General features: G+C 36.6%; 2 protein-coding genes across 3 annotated transcripts in view; one reads left to right on the forward strand and one right to left on the reverse strand.

Annotated features, from left to right (window-relative positions):
- LOC132557586 (WD repeat-containing protein 37-like) overlaps positions 1-9608 on the reverse strand; it is a 29881-nt gene extending 20273 nt beyond the window's left edge. For both annotated transcript variants that reach the window (XM_060222095.1, XM_060222094.1), the window contains exon 1: positions 9540-9608. The gene's annotated coding sequence lies outside the window, so the exon portion shown is untranslated. The remainder of the gene's footprint in view (positions 1-9539) is intronic.
- Positions 9609-13410: 3802 nt separating this feature from the next.
- Positions 13411-19493, forward strand: LOC132557603 (uncharacterized). The gene is made up of 6 exons (XM_060222111.1): positions 13411-13588; positions 16104-16208; positions 16763-16792; positions 18190-18328; positions 18508-18587; positions 19253-19493. The coding sequence occupies exons 1-6, from the start codon at positions 13411-13413 to the stop codon at positions 19342-19344; spliced, it is 624 nt and encodes a 207-aa protein (XP_060078094.1). The 3' UTR covers positions 19345-19493.
- Positions 19494-19525: the final 32 nt, after the last annotated feature.

Genomic DNA, 19525 nt, shown 5'->3' on the forward strand with positions numbered 1-19525 from the left:
AACAAGTGATCTGATGTCACTTGGTCAGTAAACCTCTGGTCAGTATAACAAGTGATCTGATGTCACTTGGTCAGTAAACCTCTGGTCAGTATAACAAGTGATCTGATGTCACTTGGTCAGTAAACCTCTGGTCAGTATAACAAGTGATCTGATGTCACTTGGTCAGTAAACCTCTGGTCAGTATAACAAGTGATCTGATGTCACTTGGTCAGTAAACCTCGGGTCAGTATAACAAGTGATCTGATGTCACTTGGTCAGTAAACCTCTGGTCAGTATAACAAGTGATCTGATGTCACTTGGTCAGTAAACCTCTGGTCAGTATAACAAGTGATCTGATGTCACTTGGTCAGTAAACCTCTGGTCAGTATAACAAGTGATCTGATGTCACTTGGTCAGTAAACCTCTGGTCAGTATAACAAGTGATCTGATGTCACTTGGTCAGTAAACCTCTGGTCAGTATAACAAGTGATCTGATGTCACTTGGTCAGTAAACCTCTGGTCTGTATAACAAGTGATCTGATGTCACTTGGTCAGTAAACCTCTGGTCAGTATAACAAGTGATCTGATGTCACTTGGTCAGTAAACCTCTGGTCAGTATAACAAGTGATCTGATGTCACTTGGTCAGTAAACCTCTGGTCAGTATAACAAGTGATCTGATGTCACTTGGTCAGTAAACCTCTGGTCAGTATAACAAGTGATCTGATGTCACTTGGTAAACCTCTGGTCAGTATAACAAGTGATCTGATGTCACTTGGTCAGTAAACCTCTGGTCAGTATAACAAGTGATCTGATGTCACTTGGTCAGTAAACCTCTGGTCAGTATAACAAGTGATCTGATGTCACTTGGTCAGTAAACCTCTGGTCAGTATAACAAGTGATCTGATGTCACTTGGTCAGTAAACCTCTGGTCAGTATAACAAGTGATCTGATGTCACTTGGTCAGTAAACCTCTGGTCAGTATAACAAGTGATCTGATGTCACTTGGTCAGTAAACCTCTGGTCAGTATAACAAGTGATCTGATGTCACTTGGTCAGTAAACCTCTGGTCAGTATAACAAGTGATCTGATGTCACTTGGTCAGTAAACCTCTGGTCAGTATAACAAGTGATCTGATGTCACTTGGTCAGTAAACCTCTGGTCAGTATAACAAGTGATCTGATGTCACTTGGTCAGTAAACCTCTGGTCAGTATAACAAGTGATCTGATGTCACTTGGTCAGTAAACCTCTGGTCAGTATAACAAGTGATCTGATGTCACTTGGTCAGTAAACCTCTGGTCAGTATAACAAGTGATCTGATGTCACTTGGTCAGTAAACCTCTGGTCAGTATAACAAGTGATCTGATGTCACTTGGTCAGTAAACCTCTGGTCAGTATAACAAGTGATCTGATGTCACTTGGTCAGTAAACCTCTGGTCAGTATAACAAGTGATCTGATGTCACTTGGTCAGTAAACCTCTGGTCAGTATAACAAGTGATCTGATGTCACTTGGTCAGTAAACCTCTGGTCTGTATAACAAGTGATCTGATGTCACTTGGTCAGTAAACCTCTGGTCAGTATAACAAGTGATCTGATGTCACTTGGTCAGTAAACCTCTGGTCAGTATAACAAGTGATCTGATGTCACTTGGTCAGTAAACCTCTGGTCAGTATAACAAGTGATCTGATGTCACTTGGTCAGTAAACCTCTGGTCAGTATAACAAGTGATCTGATGTCACTTGGTCAGTAAACCTCTGGTCAGTATAACAAGTGATCTGATGTCACTTGGTCAGTAAACCTCTGGTCAGTATAACAAGTGATCTGATGTCACTTGGTCAGTAAACCTCTGGTCAGTATAACAAGTGATCTGATGTCACTTGGTCAGTAAACCTCTGGTCAGTATAACAAGTGATCTGATGTCACTTGGTCAGTAAACCTCTGGTCAGTACAGAAAGTGATCTGATGTCACTTGGTCAGTAAACCTCTGGTCAGTATAACAAGTGATCTGATGTCACTTGGTCAGTAAACCTCTGGTCAGTATAACAAGTGATCTGATGTCACTTGGTCAGTAAACCTCTGGTCAGTACAGAAAGTGATCTGATGTCACTTGGTCAGTAAACCTCGGGGTCAGTATAACAAGTGATCTGATGTCACTTGGTCAGTAAACCTCTGGTCAGTATAACAAGTGATCTGATGTTACTTGGTCAGTAAACCTCTGGTCAGTATAACAAGTGATCTGATGTCACTTGGTCAGTAAACCTCGGGTCAGTATAACAAGTGATCTGATGTCACTTGGTCAGTAAACCTCTGGTCAGTACAGAAAGTGATCTGATGTCACTTGGTCAGTAAACCTCGGGTCAGTATAACAAGTGATCTGATGTCACTTGGTCATTTGAATGCCTGTTTTTTGCATAAAAACAATTTTTTATAGTATTGTGAGTTTTTATGATACCTAACTTTAAGAATTCATGATGTGTAATATTGAGAGGGTTTATGACATATACCATTGTGAGAGTTTATGATATATAATATTGTGAGGTTTTGCGATAAATAAAATTGTGAGAATTCATGATGTAAAATATTGTGAGGATTTATGATATACAGTATTGTGATAGGTCATGATGTGTAATATTGGGAGGGTTTATGATGTGTAATATTGGGAGGATTTATGATATACAGTATTGTGATAGGTCATGATGTGTAATATTGGGAGGATTTATGACACATTATATTTTGAGAGACATGTACTGCTTGCAAGAAGTGCATGTCAGTTCACTCATTTTTAGGTTATCTGTGATAGCATCCCTTCTGGCCTCTCTAGCTTCAGTTTATATTGGTATGTATATAAATGTACAAGCTTATTCATTGTTTGTTGAAATACATGCTCATTATAATGAGAGCATTTGTTTACTCAGTGACATTTAAACCAATATTAAGATTCTTGTATCCTTTCAATGGTTTTGTTTAAATTACAAGGTATGTGACACCTTAAGCCCATGATGCTATATTGCTTAAAACTGAACATAGCAGTGAGACAACCTTTTACTTAATTACTGAATATAAAACTGCATGCACATGGTTATTGTTATTGTAGAAACAAGTAGAACATTTAAATTCAAGTGTGTAATGTCCTCAGTTTCCCATGTTCTTTGTTTAATATAAAGTTTATACAGACCTGTACTGAGTTATTGATTTTTATACATTATTGAACACAGTCAGCCAGCACATCTGTATTTATAACCATGTCTTTACTAATTAGTGGAATATGAGAGCCATTTTGAAACCTGAAAATTTAAAGTACAGAATTGGTAGTCTGTATTTAGCTACTTTTCCAATGATTAACGCCTGGACAGAACTAGATCTGTCATCAGGATGGCTGACTACCAGTAGGCCTTTATTTGGTCACCTTGGCAACCAAATGGCAATCTTTTTTTTTCTTGAAAATGACATCATTGTGTTTGTCATCTTCCTTCACCTTTTTATACCATTTTTCAACTTAATAAGATAATAGCTTAATTTCATCCAATCAGAGGTCTCCAGTGTGTTTCCATGGTAAAAGTTTAGGAACATCTAATATGTCAAATCATAGGCTATATAGAGAATACATAGTCAGTGTCTTAAAATATAAGCTGTATTTTTATGAAAGTGAAGAAAGACTAAAGTGGTGAGCCCCTGGTAAGCCACTTTTGTCTTTCCCGAGCAAACAAACTTTGATGATCAAAATTAAAGATGGCCCCCACTGTCAGCCATATTGTTTTTCTGATCAGTCCCAAAATCAAACAGGTACAATAAGAGATCTACAGGAACCTATCTAGGGAATTTGAGAACAATACATTCAGTGCTTCTCAAGAAATAGCCAAAACAAACTTTCATTGTTAAAGTTCAAGATGTCCACCTGTCAGCAATATTTCTTTTTTCAATCCCAAAATCAAAAGGACTGAACAAGGAAACAAGGGAAACCTACTTATGAAATTAGAAAGACACAACCAGTATTTCTCAAGTAATAGCAATGACAAACTTTCATTGTCAAAATCCAAGATGTCCACCTGTGTGCTATTTTGTTATTCTGATCATATCCAAATGGTATGGCCACAACTAGAGACCAAGAAAATCCTCTGCACAGGCAATTTTATAAGGATCTACTCTATACTTCTCAAGAAATAGCGATAACAACATTTCATTGTCAAAGTCCAAGATGACGACCTGTCAGCCATTTTGTTTTTCAGATCATTCAGATCATTCCTAAAATCAAACAAGCACAACTAGGGACCAAAGATAACCTATCTAATGAATATGAGGAAGATCTATCCGGTACTTCTCAATAAATACCCATAACATTCACTGTTACAGGATGGAGGACAGGCCATAGTTGTAGGGTGAATTGATTAGCTCATCATCTGATGATTGTTATTAGAGTTACAGTTTGCAGACTGGTGGACATTCAGTCCCTGTAATCTGCTGTAATGTGCAGTCACATTCTCATTCAATCCAATAATGGCACAATTTCTCATAAAAACATGTACTTGTACTTCTTAAATTATCAGGTTTATGAAAATCATGAAATCTATTTAATAATAGGGCTATTGGCCCTCTCCATCTTGATCTTGAGATTTATTTCAATTAATTGTAATTTTCCTCAGTTGCCTCTATGGTTTTGGTCCTTCAAAACACTGATTAGTCTTTGAAGAAAAAAAGGTGTGAGATGTCGTTTAATCATGTGACTCCACTGTATTGGTGAAAATCACTTATGTGCCTTTTGCAAAATTTTCTTGGTTCAGTATTAGTATATCAAAGGTTGCCAGAGTTACAGTCCTTGATTAAGAAAAACATGCTACAAGAGTTACGGTTCTGGACTTGTATTCTCCAACCTGGTACTTCACACCAAACTGGGACAATATCCTTGTATAGAAGAAGGTTTTTTAAGAACTTACATTTTCCCAATTCCCCATGGGGCCATGACCCACTTTTTATACAAAATTGATTTCCCTTTCACCACACAGCTAAATTTAAGCAAAATCCTATCACTAGTACAGAAGGAGTACAATTTTTCAATCTGCCTTTCGGGCCTTAACAGAGATGCCCCTGGGGTACTGAGACCTAACACTTATACAATCTTTCTTTCTTTCCCTAGGGATGCTTTTGACCAAATTTTGTCAAAAATCATACACAAATAGTAGCAATTTGTATGAAAATGTTGAGGGACAGACAAACAACAGGCCAGGTGAGCTGAAAATCACAATCTCTTCATAACAAGATTGTGTAAAACTTCATTCTGTTCCGGAGGTGAAGTCAGTTGCCATGACATCATGATAGCAAAAGTCACTTAGTGCAACCATGTGGGATAGAGTTATTTCACATGGGATTCATCTATTTGGTTACCTTATTTGAAGACAATCTTTACACTATGTTATTGTCCTGAGGTAAATATGTTGACCTTTTCTTACCGTCTATCAGGTTCACATGGTGTTGGTACAGAAGTGTTACACTTTGAACAAACAATAATTGAATGATAACCTGGTTGACAAGTTGCATGCCTTTTATACTTAGCGAGGCTGAAACTGCAATTACTTAGACATAATGACTGGAAGGTTATAAGTGTCATGTTACTTTGCTCAGTTTATTTTATTTTTCTAAACCCAGAATTGTCAGCTTCAACATCCCACCATTTTTCAGTTTCAATAGCAAAAATGGCTCTTGAAAAGAAATTTAACACATGTTTTTAAGTTGGCAGTCAAGACAGCCATACTGATATCTGATCAACCCAGTTTGAGTTGAATCAAAATTGTGGAACTCCAGATTAAAATGTGAAAAATCTTTTTATAGGGACAGTACACAGTGACAAATGAAATACAGACAATGATTATATAGATCCTCCTGATGTGAAAAATAATGACAAAATGTGGAAAGTCTTAAGGATAGCAACAGGTGCCTGACAAGTTTGAATTTTTTTCATAACAGACGCTGAATGAGGACAGACAATAGACAGAGTAGATCACAGTGATACCTGTTTCTTTGTCTAAGATGACTCAGAAATTTAAGTGGTGTAAATGAATTATCATATCTGTATGATGACACTTTCAGACAGATCTTCAACAACAGGTAAAAATCTACATTGTAGATGTTAGTCTGGGTTCTGAAGATAACTCAGGATTAAAAGATGGGTATTTGAGAGCCTCAGATAAAAATCGTACATAAACACTGTCAGGAACACAGGACTGTTTCACAACAATAATAAACAGTAATTTTAGAAAGTGTTCTTTCTAGTGAGTCCAGAGTTTAAAGAGTCCAGTAACAAAGCAATATAATGGGTTCTCAAAATCTAAGCAAGTCCCAAAGGAAAAGCATGAGTCCAGGACTCCAATATTTTGAGCCCTAAAGATCACTGATATACGTTTTGTACAAAAAATTAATGGTTAGCAAATAATATGCTCTTTCTGAGGCATTGCCTTTTTACATTGCTATTGAATAGGACTCTCAGGACCTTTCTCCAGACAAACAGTCTTATCCAAAGGTCACATGCATTGCACTGGTGACATGCCTTTTTTCAAATTTGGTACTTTTGGAGTTTAGCATCAAACATGTGTTGGGGTTCTTCCCCATTACAGGATTTGTAAAGGATGTATTCATATGTCCAGATCAATTTTAATCAAATTCAAATTTGAGTCGAATTCATGAACAAATAAAGAGAATGAATTTGACAGTTTCACCGAGTCCATCTTTAGAAGAAATTGAAAACTTATATATTTAAACATTAATTGCTTTCAATAGTGTCACTGAATCTCAAACAGAACAAAGAGCATCCACTGAGCTTATTTTAATACAGCACTGTTCTAGATGCCATTGATACCTAGGCTACTGAGGAAGATCATACAACACACTCCATGACAATTTCAAAATGGATGCCACTCACCTAAAGCAAAGAGGGATACTACAGTAGAACTCAGTACAAACACTATACTTTCCTGTCAGAGAATTTTCATGATATCTAATGCATATTGACAAAATCAATTATTACAATTAATTGGTTTTTTTTCTTGAACTTGTCTTGAGACAAATTCAACAAGCCACATCATCACCCCATGATATCTACAAAAGCAAGATTCATTACTTAATGGTAATTTTTTGTAACTTGAACAGTGTGTAAACCATACCTGATCATTTCTATTTGTCATTAACTGCCATTTTGGAACACCATAAATTTACCTGGAACATTTTTTGTCAGTGACTCATATCATAATGCAATGTTTTTTTTCTCTGTTAATGTGCGCTCATCATGAGACTATGTGATACAAATGCTAGACAGACAGTCTTACAAAAGGCTTTGGCTGCAGTTGATGGGTATGATCAATAATGAAGTGTTCCACTTTCAAACAACTATTTATTAACTGAACATAATGAATATATACAGATATAACAATGTAAGATCATAACATTAGTGCCAACTATTGTTAACTAATACTAAGTAGCCCAACTAATAGAGTACAGTATCCCAATATAAACATAGCTAAGCCCTGCCTTTAGTGTTATGTGTAACAGCACTGTGCATCCTAACATTAGTACCAGCAGACTACATGCTCCTTGGTCCCTATAGGTCTACAGCTAACCATTGTATACAGATTTCCTATGGATGTCTAAGCCCTCAGCCTCTGACTATCCCCTGGTAATACACATCTTATGTATGATAACCTTAATATTACATTTATGAGCTGACATAGCCCTAATGGGTATGGTCAGCAACACTTCTACTGCAGTTTTCTCCCCAGGAGAAGCAGATTGACTCAATGATCCTGTCAAGACAATGAAAACCATCTATTTACATTTTTATTCAATGGGTTTTACATCCACTATTACAGCCTTCCAGTAGTGGAGCAAACATTGAATCCTGCTAAAACCTCCTTTAATGAGTGCTACTCTACGATTGGTCAAATAGCAAACAAATTACACCATAAACCAAACTTTGGGTACCCACTTCTGTTTCCTGTCTCATTAGGTACAACAAACTGATAAATGGCCTACACATGTGATACTGCCTTATAAACAAACAGACAGCTATTGGTTAATAGCTGCTAATCAACAGGAAGCATATGCTGAAGAAAAGCTCCACCCTACCAAAAATATATGATAGATATAAAACAACAAGGTCTTGATATATCAGGCACTGGAACACTGGCAAATTTGGTAGAAATGGCTATATAGTCAAAACTAACTATATATACATACATATGGCAAATGTAAACAGAGTCATACCTGGTCATGTTCATGGTGTGCACATTGACAAAAGGGACGAATCTAGCAAGTTGGTAAAACAATTTTTTTATCGTCAGACACCATTTCCGGTGAGTTGGTTAAATTTTATTGTTGCAATTTAACAATGACATGTAACAGGGTCAAAATTATTAAGTTATTATGTTGATTGTCAAATTCTGTTGGATTTAAAATATATTTATTTGTCGTTTAGTACAATATGCTGAATTGGCTGTTTTATGATTACCTGTATAGTATCCATAAAAATGATTTGCCTGTCAGTGTATACCGGGTATAGTGTGAGTACATTTCTTTGTTTGTGCTTTGTACATATTTATGTGTGCTGTATGTAATTTGTGGTGAGCTATGGAATTAATCCTTTTTCTATTTCTATTTGTTTCCCTTGTTTATCTCTTCTGTTTGAATGAGTAATTGTTTGAGTGAAATATTAATAAATTATTTTAAATGTGTAATTGAACAGTATATTGTGATCAGTGTTTCATGTAACATATGTGCTCAGTAATGCTTCTGTGATTATGTTGTATTTGAATATTGTAAGTAAGAATATGTATTGTATTCGTTGTAGCATTGTTATTGTGGTGACAGAATTATGTGGTGTCATCTGTGCTGTCATATGTAACATTAATGCATGATACATGTTGTATGTGAACTTTTATATCTTCAGTGTAATTGTTCTATTTTACCATAATAATTACTATTGTATTTGTAAAGTTAACTGTGTAAAGAAATGCTATTTCACTTATTTGTAAAAGGTGTGATTTGTTGAAATCTGAATTGTCAGTAGATGACATACATGTGTGAGTTTGATTTTGCTTTATCCTATGTTTCAGAATGTCTCACTTTTAATAAAAATAAAACATCAAACCCAGCGGCTTTGTTATGGCCATACCGCTACAGACATTCAAAACAAATCGTGTAATTCTGACTATCAGCGACCAAGAAAAATGAAATCGCAGAGAGATAGTCAGAACCCTCGAACGAGAAAGTCAGAACCCTCGCACGAGATAGTCAGAAACCTCACACAACCCCCGCACGAGATAGTCAGAACCCTCACACAACCCCCGCACGAGATAGTCAGAACCCTCGCACGAGATAGTCAGAACCCTCGGTCGAGATAGTCAGAACCCTCGCACGAGATAGTAAGAACCCTCGTACTAGTAGATACACAGTACCAGCTAGCACATGCCATCATGCACCCGTCTACTCTAATCTGTTATTGCATGTAACGCCGTTGCGCAGTTCCATTTTGCAATTAAATGATACTAGCTTAAGTGAATAATTTCAAATATAGTCACCTTCTTGTGTGTCTCGTCTATATGCCTTGATCAGCTTTATCGGTCTGGCTTCGAAAGTTCCTGTCAAAACAGCAAAAACGGAAGCTATGTATAATTCACACTTCCGGTATAAATAAATTACTATAGTAATAAACGCGGAGGCGGACCGGACTGTCAACTATCTCGTGGCCACTTTTCATCTTACATTGAATCGTCAGAAAAAATAATTGTATCAACAAAATCATAACAGGAGTAACATGAAAAAGAGGATGAGTGTCATTGTCCCCAAAGTGTTAATCAGTAAAAGGGGACAAAATCTTGCAAAAATGAGTTGATCAAGTTGGAACTCAATATAGATTGTATCAGGACGGAGGCGACAAAAACAGTGAAAGGCAGTTATTCAAAACATAATATTTTGCTCGGATTCATAGAATATTTTCAATGTAAAAGTGTGAAATATAAAATGCTAATTTCATTTTTTAATTCACAGCAAAATCGAAACATTGTGATGAAATTTCTAGTAAAAAATAGTCAATAAATGATAAAATATTTGACAGTGACTTAATTCTTTTCCTCGTTAGTTAAAAGATTTATTAAACGTTAGAGTGCTCTGTTCGGCACTAAATTTGATATGGCTTAACATATTATGAACTTCCAATCATTATTACGTAAAGAGTATCAAATCAGGAGTATCCAATCAGAACAGAGCTACCACATTATGAACCTCCAATCAGAATTACTTACCTCAGACACATTAGAGCCAACTGTACCATTGCGAGCTTTTGGTAAACGTCTGTGAGATTCTGTACCTAGGCTCGTAACACTTATCAATGCATATTAATGGTAAGCGTAATCACTATTTTCTGATTATCCGTATATCATGTGTTACATATATAAGTGTCGAGTAGAGAAACTCCACAGACGCACAAACTATACAAAAGTTTAAGCAGAGACGTATATATCACATATATAACGTCTCTGGTTTAAGCTTACATTTGCACTGAGTAGTTTACTAGCCATATATCTCACTTAAACATAATTCAACGTAAAAAACGAGAATATTTTCCTTTAAGGAAGTACAAACACCTTCACGGTTTTGATCCAACATACTTTTATTGAATAAAGGATGGGTCTGTGATCTTTCCCAAACGGCACTCGAGTAACAAAAATACCAGAGAGTAAGAAAGACTTATGAGAAAGTAAACCAAGAATTGAAATGTAAACAGTGGAAATCCGAAAGTGCGAGATGGGTCGGGAAAGGTCCACTCACTCACTTAAAAAAAACAGAAGTCATTGAAATAATTTTTAAAATCCGTACTTACAATTGTGATTTCAAAACTGAAAATGACGGAAACCTCCACATTTCCCCTCCTTATACATTTCTGTATACCATATCTCTATATCTACCCTAACTGTTCTCCCATTTCTTTATAACGTCATCGACATATGATGATACTGCGACATTTCTTTATAACGTCATCGACAGATGAAGATACTACAACATTTCTTTATAACGTCATCGACAGATGATGATACTACGACATTTCTTTATAACGTCATCGACAGATGATGATACTACGACATTTCTTTATAACGTCATCGACAGATGATGATACTGCGACATTTCTTTATAACTTTATCAACAACAGATGATAATACCACAGGTCTCTGGTCAGTTCGTTTAGGTTTGGTCTGGCAGCAAAATTGTGCTAGTAGTATTGCCATGTTTTCATTGCCTACTGGTTGAAAATCAAGGATTCATTAAAGACTAGCCTTGCCAATCTAAAGCAAGATAAAAGAAATCAGGCGTGAGCAGAGTGTGCTGTACGTTAATGTGCAGTGATTCTCTGGATATAATTGCTTTGTGCAGTATTTAAATGGATCTGGTAATTTTTAACTTTAAACTGCAATGGTCGTTTCATTTTAATTGAGTGTTTGCTTTACAAACGCACAATATTACACAATGTGTCAATTATCTCGACATTGTCATCAATCTGTTTCCAGTAGATGAATACGTGTTGCATTATGGGTATTTAATGACGATTTACCTATAATAGAAGCAAGAACAGGCTTATACTTAAAAATGTCTATATTCTTACCTTCAAAAGGCATGTTGAACAAGGCTGCGTTTTGCTTGGTTAATCTACTTTGGTTCTTCTCTTCAAATTCTTTATATCTCTCGCCTGTCTGACACGTTTCTGTTCTTTTTGAACATCTTTTATTGTCAACACCCGTCGGATATTGTCCATTTTATCATCTTTCCAAGTTTCTTCGGCGAATATTGACAGTTCTTGGAAGATGGTGTGATTCACTTTGTGTCCCTGTGGTGATTGGTGCTAAAACAATCGTTAGAATCTAACAGTGTCGTTTCGATGTTCTCCCGAACTCATTTCAGTGGCAGCCTTAGTGTTCCGTTGACGTTGAATATCCTGAAGGAATCAGCCAATGACTCCTTGTCGGACATGTTTCTTCAAGATCATTCTTCTTATGTATGAATGTCTGGATTCTGTCCCAATTTGGGACCCTATTGGGACCAGGCCGGCGGGGTCAAATAGCGAAAATAGAGCAATTTCTTTAAAATCTTCATTATATTAGAACTGAAGACATTCTTGGTTAAGAGAACTTAGTTATTTACAAACAGCTGTATCTAGTCCCCTTTTGGAGGAATGTCAAGCTTATTACGGGGAAATAAGTACAAGTGTTATAGACACATTACCCTCAGTTAAAATAAATCAATCTAAGCAAATTAAGCCAGTTGAGCGATACAGGCCCTATGAGCCGCTTGTTTGTTATGACTCAGTGCTACATTATCCACTGGAAGTTAACAAAATCACCCAAAATTCGAATCCACGCTTAGCTTTTCATAAAAAATAGAGAACAGATATGGTGGTCGTGTGTTGTTTTTCAATTTAACACAAAGGAAATGATTTTCAGATCTAATGATACATTTCTTTAATACATATTGATATATAGTTGAATCAGTTATTATGACAAATGAAACGTTGACCCTATGATTTCGCCTTAACTCTGAAACCTTTATCATAAAACAATATCTAAATGGCAAATATATAGGATGGAGCATCAACACCAGGGATTCCAAAACTTTTATTCGTTGACGTGTTTCGGCTAGTTACAGAAGCCCTGGTGTTTAATGCTCCTTCTAGGATGTAAATCATTTCACACTTTATCCCATTTATAGTTTCAAACTGTCCTTTTCCAGGAAAATGAATCAATGATATTGTCAAATCAACAATATTCCTGGCGCTAGACTAAAATAGCTCATAGGGTTTGACCAGACACAAGTTCAAAAAGTCAATGTCTTTATCAGATAACACAATGAATGTATGTACACATACAAAAGTACACTGAAACTTGAATCAAATTATATATCAAATAGCGAAAAATGAATGGAACAGTTTCATACAGCTGTTTCTTCCTTATAGGACTTAGCAGGGTTCTGAGGACCTGAAGTACGGAAATCCATGACGAATACCATTACGGTATAAATCAATCGTTAAAATATAGAATAAATAGCTTTTGTACAATCATTGCTAGGAGTGTGCTACGGTGGGAGTTAACGACTTCACGATATTGATGACGTCACTTATGCACAATACTGTAACACTCTCCTTGTTTTAGACAGTAACAGTGTATATTCCCGAACCTTTGTGAGATCTTGTTAAGTGGAAATTGACTTTATTCAGACATGCATTCATAATGTAATTTTGTTTTGCTAAGATCACTCCTTCTAATCTGTCCTTGAAACCAGGTGTCATTTCACACGCGCAATGGTCATGTGATTATCTGATAAGGAAGGAATTGTTTTTAAGCAGGAGAAGCCTTGAAATTTCAGTCGAGTTCTTCTTTTCGGGAACCAAGTCATTAAGAGAAAATGTTTAAGTTTTTAGTATGTTTTTCTTTGTCCGTGGTAGTGAGTGAGGCAATTCAGTGCCTGCCAAATGTTTGTGACTCGGTAAGATGTGCAGCAGTTACCGAAGCCAACTGTGGCGGGAACATCGTACAAAACGGAGGATTCTGTGGCTGTTGTGATTCGTGTGAAGAACTTCTAAGTAAGTAAAAATGACATATATGTGAATTATCTTTGGAAACATATTATTAAAGACAACTGGCCCCAGTTGCTTAAAAGTTGATAAATAATTAAGTTGTTGTCGGTGGAAAAACATTGAAGGCAAAAACTAATACTTGAAATATATCAGTCTGACACGTCTCAACATGTATCAGGTTGTTAAATCATAAAGAATGTGCCCTCTCGATGATATTTATGATCCTTAGAACCTTAAATGGTAACTGTGGGTACGTCCTCGATATTCAATGGGTTACGATCACTACATCCTCGATACTCAATGGGTTATGATCACTACTTCCTCGATACTCCAAGGGTTACACTCACTACATACTCGATACTCCAGGGGTTACAATCACTACATCCTCGGTACTCAATGGGTTATGATCACTACATCCTCGATACTACAGGGGTTACACTCACTACATACTCGATACTCAAGGGGTTACAATCACTACACACTCGATACTCCAGGGGTTACACTCACTACATACTCGATACTCAATGGGTTACAATCACTACATCCTCGATACTCTAGAGGTTACGATCACTTTCACTCCCCGCACTCCTGGAACATTTCACTGCGATATTGAAGTGTCCATGCGCGACACCTTGTGGACAAGAAGAAAAGACTAGTTTGATCCTTTGATGAACATCAATTGGATCTCGAAATCGCATAACGGTATATTGCAATGACTTTGAAGTTGGATGTCGCTTCTTTGTAATCTTCAAAAATAGCATATCAACCTGTGATTGGTCATTCTTTTTGTTCTAGAACCAATCAAATTACTTCACTTGTACCTTCAATTTTGCCATGACATGTTCCACGGATGCAGAGAGTGAAAGTTATCTAACCCCTGGAGTGTCGAGGATGATGGATACGGTTTCCATTTTAAAATTTATTTCACCATTTAAGAGATTTGAAATTAAATGTCATAGAACTCTCGATAGTCTAATTTTCATGAAGAAAATAGCTTTCAGCTGAAGACAGTCATCATACAATTCTATGATTGAAAGACTTAACTGATAAATAGGTTTATTCGTCTCACACTTGATTTTGTCCATATATACATCAATTTGTGTTCCAGGTTTGATAAAAGTGCAGATTTGCTAAGACGGTCTATATTACCGTTTTATTGAAATGTGCGTGAAAGTATATTAGGTTGTTTGGGGAGATTTCAGAACAGCAGCAGCGCTAAAATTCAATCTTGTTTTGTCATTTTTTAGCAGGGAAGCGGTATTACGATTGTCCACGTTATCACTTACGAACACAAACATGTTCAAATTGCGAGACACTCACATGCCAACAGGAGTATTTTGCTTACTAAGTAGAGGGCCGTATTTTAGCATTCACTGTCTGTGAGATTGGGCTGTTGGGATTGACCTGGTAACATATCCGAATGATCGAGATTTCGTATCTGTTAACAGTGTGTCATCGTTGTGTTTTGACATCGATGTTGACCACACCTTCTCTGGAGAATTCGATATGAAGAAACCGTGACACATTCTGAATTTTATACTTTTGCTACATGCAGAAAGCTTTAATTACAGACCGGAAGTTAGATTGAATCGCCTTTTATATATCAATCGCTTATATCATAATAAGATGGTAATAATTTTATTCCTCTGGCAAGTAAACTTATAGAAACAAAGGTTGTTGTCAACATGTAGGACGCACATGCACAATTCTAGTCCGTCGGCGGCTGGCGATCTTACATGATCATTAAATTGTCCATAGATAAGGAGGAAAAAGTTCACAACCAGAAGGATATCCACAGGAGCGGTTTGGAGTGCGATAAGGTTTTTTTAAATGTTGACAGCTTTGGAATTTATTTTCGGCCGACTAATAAATGTCATATATCATCTCTGCGCACTTCGAGAAGTCTCAATCCTATTATCTATGTTTCATGAATATTTGTAACCATTAAGAAATTCCCTAATTAACACTTTTCTTCTGGAAAGCGTTCAAGAAGTCGAGGAGAATGTCCTTCACTGAGAAGTTTTAGTAGTTCGGGAACGTCCACGAACGTCTTACCGTGTGGTAAGATTTTTTTTGTTTTTTTTTTTTTTTTTGTTTTTTTTTTTTTTTTTTTTTTTTTTTTTTTTTTTTTTTTTTTTTTTTTTTTTTTTTTTTTTTTTTTTTTTTTTTTTTTTTTTTCTTTTTTTTTTTTTTTTTTTTTTTTTTTTTTTTTTTTTTTTTTTTTTTTTTTTTTTTTTTTTTTTTTTTTTTTTTGGGGGGGGGGGTGTTGAGGGGGTGATGGGTTTCAGCAGACCCTGTCCATAATACACGTGGATTGCGAGCGGGCGAGCGGGTTATTTTTCTTCTACAATTCTTTGTAGTGTAACGTGTAAAGTAAACTTAAATTTAAACTTTCAGACGATTTCCTGACTTTTGCGGTAATATCTTACATTGACACAAAGGGCTCCCGCCCAGCTTGTATATCTATCACACACATAATTGTTATTTAAAATAAGCACAAATATATTGAATCTGTTTCCAGTCGAGGGTGCGTACTGTGGCGCCGGGTTCCTGCTGGGCGTTCCCAGTCCATCCAAGTGTGGCCAGGGCCTTCACTGCGACAGCCGTACCATGCGTTGTACTTCCGGTCAGTTATTTACAAATGTTCGCTCAAACACTTAGGTAGCCATTATTTATAGATAAACATATACACTTATGACTTATGAAAGATGGACTCTCTGGGAAACGTTATGCATTCGGGTTTTTGTCTGATATAATTTCATTTTTGTAAGCCTACGATAAGAATTAAGGGACATCTTACTAACCCCTTATATTTTTATATAATTTTTTCTACATTGCCGTTTTACGACTTCAGTAGTTTAAATTTTAACAATTGCCGTAAAACATCTATGTTTGTTTTAAGTGATTTACATGGCTATAACTAGAAAAAACTGAATAGGGAGCGCAGGATAAACTGAATTTGTTGAAGCAGGATAAAGATAAATTGTGCTGATGTGAACAGGTGAATCATTAATGTAGACCATGTCCTCCAATTCTTCTCAAACTCAAACAGTGGTAATGACTCCCACCCTTATTGTGGGTTACTGTTTGTTTAACCAATAGTCGGGCTCCTACCATTATTTCAAATAATGTAATACACTACATGTTTGCTAATTATATCTATGTTGTATTTTACTTCAGATGCCCATGTTGCGACAGCTCGGGAGACTCGTAAGTCTGTGTTCATTATATACTCCTACAATTAGCTACTAATGCGACAAACGTGGGAGCAGTAAGATGGTGGCGTTCTCACCCTCACAAGTAATATGTTCTACTAGTAGTCACAGTACGTGCATAGGGTCATAGTACATCTAAATCGTATACACAAATCTATGAAAGAGGACTAAAGGAATATTTTTAAAGTATAAAAACACGTATTTAGTTTTGCTTCCTCTGACATTTCAATAAACAACAAGAAAATACCAACATCCCTAACTCAGTGTCAATAAAGTTAGGGCAAAATACGAACAAAAGAATGATTAACACGGAAACTCGTGAAAGATTACGAGGAGAATAAGACCAGATGTTGCGAAATAGTAAGCGTTTCCGCATCAACGACGACACCCACCTTGGTCAATCAAAGTAAGTAATGTCATGTTCCCAGATGAGAACAATGTATACAACACCAGAACAGCCAGGCAAACAAACAAGCATCAAATACGTCCAGCGTCATATTACACAAAGGAAAAGTATGATTATCACTGACGACTATAACACTTTCCCAATATTTTCATCAACCTGGATCTTTTGGCACGCTGTGTTACAAGTTTGTCTGTCAGTTGACGACTTCTTGCTTAAAATCGTGTTAATTGGAACAGGTACTTGAATATTGAATCAACTGCGACACGTAAACACCATAGGTAGGGAAGCATGAGAGTTGCTATCAAGGGATGGAAATTTTGTAATGGGGAAATCATCACGCTTAACATAGAGCTTGGTGGACAGTTGTCCGTGATGGTTTGGTTTTAGTAAAAGTTCGAGACAAGTGGCTGTTTAAAAAAAGTAATTTGTGTCTTTCATTTCCAGTTCTGTTGTGTATATAAGATGGACGCAGTAAATGTCTTATTATTTAAACACAAGACGTCATCAAAATATCTGAAAGTGAAATCAAACAACTTTGCCAGGTCTATGTGACCAGTTTTGATACGCTATTCGATAAACCTCCTCCTATGAAAACAAAAACAAGTCAGCCAACAGAGGGACACAATTAGCTCCCATAGATATGCTAGTAGTCTACTGGAAGATCTAACCACCAAACTCGACGAAAATATTGTCAACCACAAACTCGATCATTTTATGATTTCAGCCTCCATATATTTCTTTTTGATTTGGGCGTATTTTCCAAGAAATGCTTTTCACAACCATATATCTATACCGCCGTTAGCATTTCTTGGAAAATGAAGCTCTCGTAACAAGAGAACGAAGGTGGTCCTTCAGTTTAGAATGGGGTATGGTGGTGTACAGGGTGGAAAACTCAAATGGAAGAATGTTCATTTTGTTACCTTGAAAAAAAAGACGTGAAATTGACTTATTTTTAATTAATGTACCGACTTGCCATTTTGCCACAGAAACAGGTCCGTGTGCTACCGCTCACCAACATTATCTAACCAACCAGCAGAGCAATGGTGGATTTGGACTCCTCGGCGCTGTAGAGCCTCTTTGCGACGAGAATGGTTTTTATCAGCCGAAACAGTGTGAGGGATCCGTGTAAGTCATTAATGGGATTCTTGTTGATTCTTATTGGTTTTAAATCACTTTGTAGGGGCGTTATTTTACACGATAATATAATTAGATAAATGAATGTCTTTCTTGAGATACATGAATGTATTGTCACTGCGACAGGAAACAGGCAGGGCTATATACTCTTGTTTAAAATTCCTCCATAGGTGTACATGTGTGTCAAAGACTGGCGAAAACATCCTCAACTACCGTGATGATGTGTGGCGTGCTGGCGACATGAACTGCCGTAAGTAATTTTAAATAAGTTTTGATTCTGACTTTAAGGATGAACAAAACCCGAGGAAAATGTTTAAGTTAAAAGTTTGCTTTTAGCCACAAATCACATCGCATACGAGGGATCAATGTTTCATTTCCAATTTATAAACATGCGAAATGCCACAAAGTATATTATATCAGTGTTCTAAAAGTACATCGGTAAACCTATTTTTAGGTCATTTGACCCAAAAGATGACCTACAGTCGTCATGTATCGTTCGTCGTTGTGTGCCGTCCGCCATGCGTAAACTGCGATCAATGGGATGGATATAGTCCTTACCATTATGTTATCTAGCTTGTCGGTCCGAAATCGAGTATGGCCAGTGCAATTGAACTGAAAATTTGAAGGGAAGTTAGAGAATTAGAGTCCACAAAGTGTTATCTTGTGCAATCAAGGTTTCCTTTAACAATATATATTTTCTTCTTAAGTCCCAATACTGGGATTTAGCTGAAACTTGCATCAACTAATTCTGAGATAGTCCTGACCATATGTTGTCCTTTCTTATCTGTCCGAAATCCAATATGGCCGAAAAAAACACACTTGTGTTCCACTTGTGCCCATGAGCTGAATTTTGTGGGAATGATGAACATTTTTTTTATATATATTTGATATCTAATTATCGAACTTTGCCTACAGAATGTGCACGTGACCAGAAAGAGTACATGGACACAGGTCTGATTGGTCGCTTTTTCTACTGCACACCCAACGGTAACTACCAGAAACATTAGTGTCTTGGATCTGTCTGCCACTGTTTAGACGAGCACGGACAGATGGTAGGCACCAAGACCGTCAGTATTGGTAACCTGAACGAACTGTCGTGCTGATTACCACGGAGTCTGACTATGGAATGAAAGAAGTAATCATATAAGTAATGGAAATAAACTGGTAACATCTAAGATTTTGTTGTGT

This window comes from Ylistrum balloti, unplaced genomic scaffold, assembly GCF_031769215.1.
Source record: "Ylistrum balloti isolate Yb309-2 unplaced genomic scaffold, AGI_CSIRO_Ybal_v1 Utg370700, whole genome shotgun sequence".
Lineage (NCBI taxonomy): Eukaryota > Metazoa > Mollusca > Bivalvia > Pectinida > Pectinidae > Ylistrum > Ylistrum balloti.

Coding starts and splice junctions, on each gene's coding strand:
- LOC132557603 (XM_060222111.1), top strand. CDS start 13,411: ATGTTTAAGTTTTTAGTATGTTTTTCTTTGTCCGTGGTAGTGAGTGAG. Junction 13,589..16,103: donor TTCGTGTGAAGAACTTCTAA/GTAAGTAAAAAT, acceptor ATCTGTTTCCAG/TCGAGGGTGCGTACTGTGGC. Junction 18,329..18,507: donor AAACAGTGTGAGGGATCCGT/GTAAGTCATTAA, acceptor ATTCCTCCATAG/GTGTACATGTGTGTCAAAGA.